Raw genomic sequence first — 10,597 nt, 5'->3', positions numbered from 1 at the left:
ACACACACACACACACACACACACACACACACACACACACACACACACGAGAGTAAGAGAGAGGGAAGAGGGAGAGAGGAAGAGAAGGAAAGAAAAGTTTTCCTTGAGAAGGAATCTTAGTGACTTTAACTTGCTGTGATTCCTCTGGAGCTGTGTGTTCTTCTAAGCTGTTTTTTGTAACATGAGAACTCTGGCCTTTGCTTCCCACCTTTCAGATGTTACTAAACACACAGAGAGGCTAAGCCATCTCTGGCTTAGAGACAGGAAGAAGAGTTCAAAGAGCCAAAAGCTGTATTTCTTTCTATTTCCTGTTTCATTTTCCTCAGTGATTGCATCTCGGTCTCTAGATTAACAAAGCCTTGAGCTAGAGTCTGGGCAACATGGTTTACTAACTTGTAGAAAGTTAAGGACGCTCTCAGCTTCTCTCTGCTTCCCACTACATCCTAATGGATGAAATGGGGACAGTAATACTTCCTGCCTTTCGAAATTAACATGAGGACTAAATGACAGTACCTGATACTTAACAAATTCTCAATAAACTACTCATCACAGTCTACTTAAATCCCAAATGCCCCCACAGATTAGCACTAAGTGTGACTTAGTTTTAGAATGGCCTGGGAGAGCCTCAGTGAGGAACTATCTAGATCAGGTTGGTGTGTGAGCATGTCTGTGGAGATTTTCTTAATTACATAGCTGTGATAAGAGCTGGCTCCCTGGTTCACTCCTGGAGGGCAGAGCGCACTGAACAGTGTGCCTGCGTTCATTTGCCTTGAGCTGCTGGTGACAGGCTGCAGCCCAGAACAAGGAACTACAATAAATGCTTTCCTTCTATTGTTCTGTCAGGAATGGAACTAGAACAGAGCTGTTACAAGACTGTGACCAGGGCTAACTGTCCACTACACTAAACATGTCAGAGTGACGAAAGGATGAGCACTGTGTCTCATTTTTCTCAGATCATATTCACTCACAGATTTTTAACTTAGCCTCATGCTGCTTTTCTGAGGGTTTCCCTGAGTAACTCTCAAGAAACACACTTTATTGCATCATGCTTATTTTTATGTCTCTTATCTCCAAAACAAAGAAAACAGAAGACCCTTCCCACAGTCTCTGTGTACTCACAGTACCTGAAAGACATTGGAGGATCATTTAAGTTTTTTGTTAAATGAATAAATCATCAAAATCTAATAAACACATGAAAATACTTAAATACTTTCACCTTTCATTTGACATTTTTATTGACACCTCAATTTGACTATTAGGTCACATAAGAGCCACACAATTTTTACTCCACCGTGTGCATTAAAGTGATGAATGTTTACTTAGTGGTGCACAGAAGAGTGTTTTAAAGAGCAGAATATCCAGCCAGGCGTGGTGGCGCATGCTGATAATACCAGCACCCAGGAGGCTGAAGCATAAGGACAGATTTGAGTTTCAGAACATCTTAGCTGCAGAGGAAGACCCTGTCTCAAAATAAAACCAAACATGCAGACAGACATGCTACACAGCTGGCAGTATGTTGCAGTGGAAGTAGAACGGCCACTTTCACATTTCTTCCTAACGGCAACAAAGATGCACAGAAGCTTTTGAGAAAAAAGGCTATTTCTGTTGGACAGAATACCCAAGGGTCCCATTTCACAAAATCTGCACGTACTACAAGACTACATCTAAATAACATCAGGGCAGGTACTTCACTGAGCAGTAATAAAGAAAAATATAAAAACTTGATATTATTTTTACTGTTAATGTATTATCATCATAATTCTCAATTCTAATAAAATATAAAACCCAAAGCTCTATAGACTTACACACACATGCTCAAATGCATGCAGATGCACTCGCACACGCACACACACACACACACACACACAAAGGCACACACAAATGCAACCATGCACACTCACACCCAAAACGTCAAAAATCAATTTCAAAGAAACATCTTTTTACAATGCTTAGGGATATTAAAGAGAAAAGTGAAGAATCTACCAAATCAAAGTCACTTAGAAAACTTGGTCTTACATTTATTAAAAATATAAAATAGATACTTGCTTTAAAACTATACTAAAATGGATGGGGACACTGGCAGTTGTCTCTGACATACATGCCTTAAAAGGGAGAGGCGTGAGGGTCTACCACTCCACTCCAGTGTTCCCAACAATCCAACAGTGCACGAGTTAATTAGCTTGAGTGACCATCTTACTTAGCTTAACAAACAGCTATTTCAGGAAAGTTTTGCCTTTATGACTTAAAATACATAATTCAGGTTATTATGGAGCTATTTCAATGTAATTTATTGTGATGAGACATTAAAGCCTAGGAGTAGTAACAGCAATTCCCTGGGCTGGATGATCTTAGGCAACAACCATGGCGGGGGATGGGGGAGGGGAGGGACGGGGGGGGGTGCCTTCTTAGACACCTTCCCTCCCCCCTGACAGTGATGACAGTGAGCTCAGGGAGGATGCGGCACTCACCAGTATGGATCTTCTCGTGTCTCTGAAGCAGGTACTTCTGTATGAAACGCATGTCACATTGACTACATTGAAACGGTTTTTCGCCTTAAAATAATTTGACATCCATACATTAGTTAATGAATAAAGCAACACTTTAAGTCACCACTTCTGAGGCTAGATAAGTCTTAGAAGCCCAAATTTGGAAAATTCTAAAACACCATATGATTTTTAAAAACATTTTTCATTAACAGTTCTACTTTCCCTCAAAAATTTTCTCTAGGATTTAAAATTTTACATTTTCATAATCATACAAAAATAAAATTGGATTTACATCCTTCTAATAAAAAAGAAAACAGAAGATACACAAGTTAAGAAAGCACTCTCCAGACTACTGGTGTGGGCTTTAAATATCTCCTCTTCCTTATCTGAAGGCATGTCCATCTGGTTCTCTGGCTAACCATCCCTCTTTGCCCTTCTACCTATTTTCTTCAGAGACCAGAACTATATACACACCCTTGAAAGAAAGCCCTGTCCTTTGAAACATTCCCTCTCTGCTGAAGAACACTGTGGGTCTGTTCCCCAGGAAGCCATGCTTCAATGCTGCTTCACTCCTGACACCTCCTCTCTTCCTCCCACCACACCTTACGGGGGAGTCTCAGGGCTCACCCCAGGGCTTCCCACCCACTGCTGCCAGGCATTACAGAGATGGCCTCCTGTTTGGTCCACAGTTCTCAGTCACCTTCTATCTTCTGAGGGCCTCCTTGGACCCTCTCTCCTTCGGTTTCTAGCCATCACTGCACTTTTCTAGTTCATCAAATCTCCCCGTTCTTCCTTCTAACCTTCACCCACCAACTCATCTAACACTTCTAGCTTGCTTTTCTAAAGGTGTGGGATCAGTCTTTAGCTCTCTTTCCAACAATTTCATGACTTTTGACTTCTACTTTTGTTAGCTATCGTTCTAATACCTGATTTCTCAACACTGCCTGTGCTGGTCATACACCTAGCATAGAAAGACGGATGCAGGAGGCTCTTAACACACTCTTACGCAGTATTTCTCTAGTTAAAAAGAATGCTTTAAGCCAAGTAAGTACCCAGTTATTAACTGTATACATCCATGCTAATCGTCTTCTCATTTAAAGTCTTTCTTGGTTTCTTCCTGATGGTCTGGCTACAGATTCTGATTGACAATGCCAAGTTAGCTATGGTCTTAAGACTGACGACATTTATACGAAGATGAAAATAACAATGACAATAATTTTAATGGCCATAAGCCCATTTTAATTCAATACCTGTATGAATGAAGACATGTCTCTGTAAGTGATAGTTCGTTCTAAAGGCAGCATTGCAGTGCTCACAAACGTGAGATTTAGGGGTTTTCAAACCAAGTGATCCATCCTCATTTATTGTAAGGATCTAGTTTAAAAAAAGGCAAAAACAAAACAAAGTTTTTAAAATGTAAATACTATGTTTTAAAAGGACAATATAAGCAATGGTCACTAGAGGTTGTAAAAAAAATTTTTTTCACAAATAATCTGGAAAAGACTATTAGAATACCTTTAATGTAGGAAAGTACATTTGACTTGAATTAGGTAGTGCTGGTAGCTACCAGAGTTCCTAAGTGTTTCCCTAAGGGGCTGCTAAGTGAGCAGTTTAATTTTCAGTTTCAAATTCTCATGTATACAGGAAGAAAAGTCAGGTATCAAATCAATCAATGAGAATGACTAAAGAAAACCAATTCTACTTAATTTTATTTAACTGTAAAGAGAGAAAGTCTATCTCCTTAAGGGGGGGGGAGGGGGGGAAACAACCCAATCTGGATTTGTTCAATTCAAAAAGGTTCAGAACCCAGTATATAATTCTGCTATATATACACATATGAATGTATGTATGTTGACAGATAGATCTATCTATATATCTATTGATATACAGCGTCCTTGTGTGTGTGTGTGTGTATATATATGAATATACTTTTATTTGTACATGTTTAATAATTTCAAAGTGATTTACACCTTGACTGTGAGGGATGAGACTTTAACAGATAAAAGGTGGGCATACATTTTACAGACTTAAAATATTTTTTGAGTTAAGTAAGAGTTTAGCTGTTATTATTTTCTTATATTTTAAAAAGGAAAAAATTAAGTTTTCCAGTAACTCTACAGTAGAATCTCAGTCTAGGATTTACAAGGGTACTGTAGAACAACCACTACTAAACAGGTCCTAAAAATATTTGTCAGATAAATAAAGCTAGGAATGGAGAAGAGGATGGAAAAAAAGAAACCAGCTTTATCATTCTAGTGTCTTGCAATCAAGAACACTGTGAGCATGTTCTGGACAGTTAGTGGTGTAGGCTCACCATCAACCTCATGAATTCTAACTTACTAACAACTTACTCAGCATGCAGCATTTTACCACGGCCCGTTAGACCAACGTGGAGTGATAAGAACCAATGATCCCTTTTATCATTACCACGGAGAGAAAAGAAATGACAGAAAGTGATGTGAAGAAGCACAGAGAGCTACAAAAGAAGGCCAGGTGTAGTGGATATCAGGAGAGTACAGAGTCTAAGGTCAGCCTGGGCTACACAGCACGAACCTAAGCCAAGGAGAGGGAAAAGCTGGATCTGATCAGGAGGCATGTAGCCAGGAAGTGGGAGATAATTTTGGAGGTCAAAGTGTAGAGAAATTTAGCTGAGTGGTGGCACACTAACCCAGCACTCAAGAGACAGAGGCAGGTGGATCTCTTGTGAGTCCAAGGCCAGCCTGGTCTATGTAGAGGGTTCCAGGCCAGCCAGGGAGATGAGAGACCCCATCTAAACACTTCCCCTTATACACATAAAATAAAAAAGACTGAAAGAAAGTAAATCGAGAGACTGTCCAACATGGGAAAGAGAAACCTGGGCAACATCTTAAGAATACAAAGGACCATGAAAACTGACTAGGGCCTACAAACACATAATTATGATTCCTTCTTCAACCTAGAAAAGAGAAGTAGGGAAGGATAAATAGCTTTAATCTTTAGAGTATCTTTTTACTTTAAATTCAGGAAGACAGTTCAGCCTATACTATATGCAAATCAATGATAATTAGCATGCAAATTATACAGGGTATTTGGGTTCTGGGCAAATTGCCAACATGGTCAACAATGCCTCAAGTCTATGCACTCAAGACATAGAAGGGACACATTTGGCAGGAGAATGGAAGTGGGTGTCACAGCTTCCTGAACAGTCAGTGAGAATAAAAGTTTGATTTCTGGCCAGTCAAGTTTAAAAATTTTTCAGTTCCTCCAAGTCACATAATAATAATGCAAGTTAACACTGTACAGAAAGAAAATACACAAACCCTCTTAAAATAGAATTCAAAATATACAAAACAGAATGATGCTAAATATTATATATCATAACCAAGATGATAATACCAGGCTTTCTTCTTTTCACGTAAGTTGATAAAAATAAGATGAGTGCCAAAAGCCATGGCAGTCCAATGGCTTTCTGCAGCACAGCAACTGTAAGGAAAGGTTTTGTCAGGCTTAACTGTGAAGCAGTGTAACCCCTAACTGTAAGAAGCCCTTTATGGATAGTTAAGAGTTTGGGGTCATTATTTTCTGCTATCTTCATTCATGTTTTAATGCAAGGTAGAATCATACGGATGAAACAGATACTGTTACTATCTTATGGGCAAACACACACAAAAAAACAATCCAGCAAATTTATACATTCAAGCAGAAATATCAAATTCTTGGACATTTTAAATTTCTTTTCCTTTGTTGGGCTGGTATAACACATATATTTGTTTATAGGACAAAGTAAAATCCATCTTGCCACAAACAAGCACCAATGGTTTTTCCAATGTGAAATCTGCTTGAAATGTAACCACATGAACTTGCCCGTTTTCTTCACTGCTATAAAACCCCTATGTCCAAACCTGGAGTCTGGGGCCCAGTGGGGATTCTGCACCTATAATGACAAAGCTAGCTGTCTGCTATTCATACCAAATAGCTCCCACAGCTCATCACTTTCTGTAAACAAAAAGGCTTTGCTAAAAATGTCCTTCTCCATCTTTTGGCCTTCAGACACCCCCCCCCCTCCCCACTGAGTAGGCACCATGGAGAGGTAAGCATTCCAAGACAAAGTCCAGGGGTGAAAGGGACAACATATTAATTCAAGGCAAACTGTCTTCTTCAGCATAACCTGACTTATATTCTTTCAGGATCTTTTCAAATTATGATCCAATACTTTGAGACATTTGCCCTAAAGATTAGCAGTCAAACTTGCTATTAGTATAATATTTTTTATAAAAAAAAAAAAACACAAAAACATTTTTTATTTGCTCCCCCACCCTTAACATACGATCACCATCAGAGCAGAAAAAGCTGAAGGTTCATGTTTAGGACGTGGGAGATGGCCTTTTTTTAGTTTAGCTGGGGATTCCGTTTTGAAGAAAGACTCTGGCTCTACAGGCCAGAATGTTTACAATGCCCCCAAACTGGAATTACAGGCATGCTCCTCCAAGCCAACCCTGACAACAGCAGCTCTGGGTGCTTTAGCTCCTCCTGTCACTGCTACATCAGCAGAACAGTGTATTAATTAAGACCCAGAGAGCAGGCTCTCCTCTTACCAAGAGAAATCTTGGCAAATATTTAAATATCCAACTCCTAGGGTTTCGTATTTGTTTAATAGCGTTAAATTAAGATTTTACAGAAAAAAAATGTTTGGTATCAAATGAAATTCCTAGCTATTTCTGTGTCCCTAATTTCATGGTTCACTCTGTGTTATTTTGTTTTGAGACAAATCTGTTCCTAGCTAGTGTCACATATGTAGTTATACACCCACACCCAGAGTGGAAGAGGTGTCAGGAGTGAGGAGGGCTCTCTTACTAGCACACCTCTTTTTATTAGGCAAAGGCCTAAGCTTTGCTTATTCAATTGGGAGACTTCATTCTGGGGTCAATGTCACACTCCTCCAAGAGAAAAGGGTCTTCTCCAAAGACAAGCAATGTTGACATTCTATTACTACTAAATTATCCATGCATGCGTATTTTAATCTAATGAGTACAGATTTTGTAATACCTTCCAACATTAACTGACATCAACATTTAAGCTACTCAAACCCAAGAGAACTGAGAGGAGATGCTTCAAAACAGTGGTGTTCCACCTGTGGGTCTGACCCCTTTGAATGGCCCTTTACAGGGGCGGCCTATCAGATATCCTACATATCAGATATTTACATTATGATTCATAACAGTAGCAAATTCCAGATATGAAGCAATAACAAAAATAATTCTACAGTTGAGGGTCACCACAACATGAGAAACTGTATTAAAGGTCGCAGCGGTAGGAAGGTTGAGAACCGCTGATTTAAACCCTCATCAATTATGAGGTATTATTTACAACTGAGGGTGGGAGAAGGACTGGAAAGATTTTCTTCTTTTTCCAAAAGAATACAGCTCCAAAGGCATATAAGAAGGTCATCCAAGAGTACAAGCCATCTATCTGACTTACTAGTCAAGAGACAGACAGTACCTCAGTCACTCTCTTCAGTCCCTATGCTACATTTTACTTCTCAGCAAATTTCATTTTCAAATGGTAAGCTTTCACAGTGGCAGAACATGAAACTCACTGTGTTATAAGAACGGAACACAATTCATATTCAGCATATTTGCCTTGAGGGTTTAGAAGGGGTGTGTGGGTACGTGTGGGTGTGTTCAGATGACAACATGCAGGTGCTAGTTTTCTCCTATCTGAATCAAACTCAGATTACCCACTGAGCCATCTCATTAGCCTCTGACTATTCGTTTTACAAAGGTCCTTTCTTGTTTCCTGCACTTAAAGAAGTAGGTGATAGTCTATAAAGATGCTTTTTTTTCATCATCAGAATCTTCTTAGTGGTTCAGTTCTATGGAAAATAATGTCCCCATATACATTCACTCTCTCAGAAAACCAGATTAATGAATTACTACTGTATTATTTTTCTAATTTTCTTCCTTTCTTTCCTCATTAGCATTGTGTTACTTTTCTAGTTTCAACTCTTACAATCAATTAATCTTCAAAGGTAGTTCTTCCAAAAACCAAGGGAGCATGGAGAAAGGTGATACATGTCTCCATTTGCTGCTTCCTTTAAAATACTTTTTCTCATTTAACAATCAGTCTATCTTAAGTTTTCTTGGTGCCAAAATCTCAACTCTCTTCTGAGACCAACAGGATACACTGGCTGCTGGGGGCTGACCACAGAGTTCATGATCTGTGTGTGGAATATGCTCGTTCTTCAGTAGCTCAGCACTGTTCTCAACAATCAGCTTCTATTCAGATCTCCTAAAGGACTCCAAGAACAACACACATCCTCAGGTCTTGTCACAAGACTGGGGACTCAAATTATTTATTAAATGAAAAGGAGAAATACTGCAGAATAGAAGTAATTAAAACCATACTGTTCTTTCTTAGTTGATTTAAATAGTCTAAAAAGCCTAGAAATTGCTTCTATTACCTGATTACAAGAATATTAAATGTTACTAAAAAGCTTTCGTAGAATTCATGAATGTTAAGGAAGCAATCATATCAAAAATCTTTTGAGGTAGAAAACGTCTCATGAAGGTTAATGACAATGGCAAAGTCAAGTGGTAATACTTCATTTATCAAGAATTAAAGGTCTGAAGCTTACATGTACATGACCTTATGCTCTTTTCAAGTATATACTCAACCTCCCAGCAAGAATCTTCACAGATGGAGCTAATTGTCTGTAACTGAAAATGTACCACAGGCAACTAACACAGAGCTTGGGACTGGGGCGTGGGTTACAACCACTGACATAAACATACTGAGACTGGATTACATTTACACAGACTGCACAGGTGTCTAATAACTTCAGCTATCTGTAATACAGAATAAAAACAGACTTAAAGAGGCGAAACAAAGTGATGCTGAGTGGCCCATGATACAATGATGTAACCATGAGTATCCCGTCCTTAAAGAAGGAGACAGTGAAGCAATCACAGCAGTCGATGGGAACACTTCCAAGGCTCCCACCACAAGGGGAAATGCTTGCGTGAGGGGAAAGAAGAGTCTTCTCAGAGGGCTGTTTTACAATACATATGACTTTAAAAGGTTTATAACATCAGCACTGGGACACCTTGGTGACTTATGGTTAAGTGCACTAGTCTGGTTAAAATAAAATAGTATTTGGGCTGGGGGTCAAGTTCAGCAGCAAGGTGCTTTCCTAGCATGCATGAGGCTCTGGGGTTCAAGCCAACCTACTTCAGTTCAAGCAAAGCAGCTCTTTACACCCCTCATCCAAAGAAGAAATTTGACATTTCAAAGAAACAAGTGTCTACAATTTCCTCTATTTTCATTAACGGATTATCTCACAATAGAGAAAATACCTTAACCTAGATAATATTCCCCAACTGAGTTACAAAGCATCCCACCTACTTTAAGATGACACAATGACAGTATATACTAAAGCCGCTGATGACGGGCAAAGACCAACGTGTGGAAAAGGTCTTGGTGGAGAGAAGCCCTCGGAGATAATGAACTCTAATTCTCACACCCACCTACTACACATTATTTCTAAAAACGCCACCCTCTGACGACTTTCCCCAAGGCCTCCCCCACCTTCAGTTTTTCGCGACAGGGTCTCTCTGTGTAGCCTTGGCTGTCTTGGACTCACTTTGAAGACCAGGCTAACCTCAAACTCACAGAGATCCATCTCCCTCTGCCTCCCCAAGTGCTGGGATTGCAAGCATGCACCTTCCCCAAAGTCTTAAGCATTTTCTTAGCATACATTACACCTTGAACTTTGAGAAACTTAAAATTGAAAAAAAAATAAGCTCAAATAATCAACACGTTTATTTATAAAGTATAAACCAAAATAAACTTGTCTGTCTTCATTTGAAAACAGCAGAATAAGTTACTTCAATGAAGTATGAGGATATGGAACTAACATATTTTGAGGAGATGTAACAGAACTCACTATATGTCTCAAAGTCCTAATTCTTCAGGCACAAAGAAATGACTCATCTGGGAAACTGAAGACCATGTTAAAACTAACCACACCTCTTTCTGTCCATTACATGTAACATGTAAGAACAATTTTTGTTGTTGTTGTTTTATTCTTTTTGAAGACAGGGTCTCTTCTGGATGTACCAGGTTGGTCTCTAAAT

The 10,597-nt window shown here is 39.2% G+C and overlaps 1 protein-coding gene across 3 annotated transcripts in view; it reads right to left on the bottom strand.

The window, feature by feature from the left end:
- The window catches only part of Znf148 (zinc finger protein 148), a 112,111-nt gene that overhangs the window by 24,759 nt on the left and 76,755 nt on the right, over nt 1-10,597 (bottom strand). For all 3 annotated transcript variants that reach the window (XM_055624955.1, XM_055624954.1, XM_055624956.1), the window contains 2 exons: nt 3,737-3,860; nt 2,469-2,552 (listed from right to left, as the gene is read on the bottom strand). In XM_055624955.1, coding sequence (XP_055480930.1) covers nt 2,469-2,552; nt 3,737-3,860 — 208 coding nt within the window. The remainder of the gene's footprint in view (nt 1-2,468; nt 2,553-3,736; nt 3,861-10,597) is intronic.

Source organism: Psammomys obesus, unplaced genomic scaffold, assembly GCF_907164565.1.
Source record: "Psammomys obesus unplaced genomic scaffold, mPsaObe1.curated_primary_1811, whole genome shotgun sequence".
NCBI classification, from domain to species: domain Eukaryota; kingdom Metazoa; phylum Chordata; class Mammalia; order Rodentia; family Muridae; genus Psammomys; species Psammomys obesus.
This window is presented reverse-complemented; position numbering and strand designations above follow the sequence as displayed.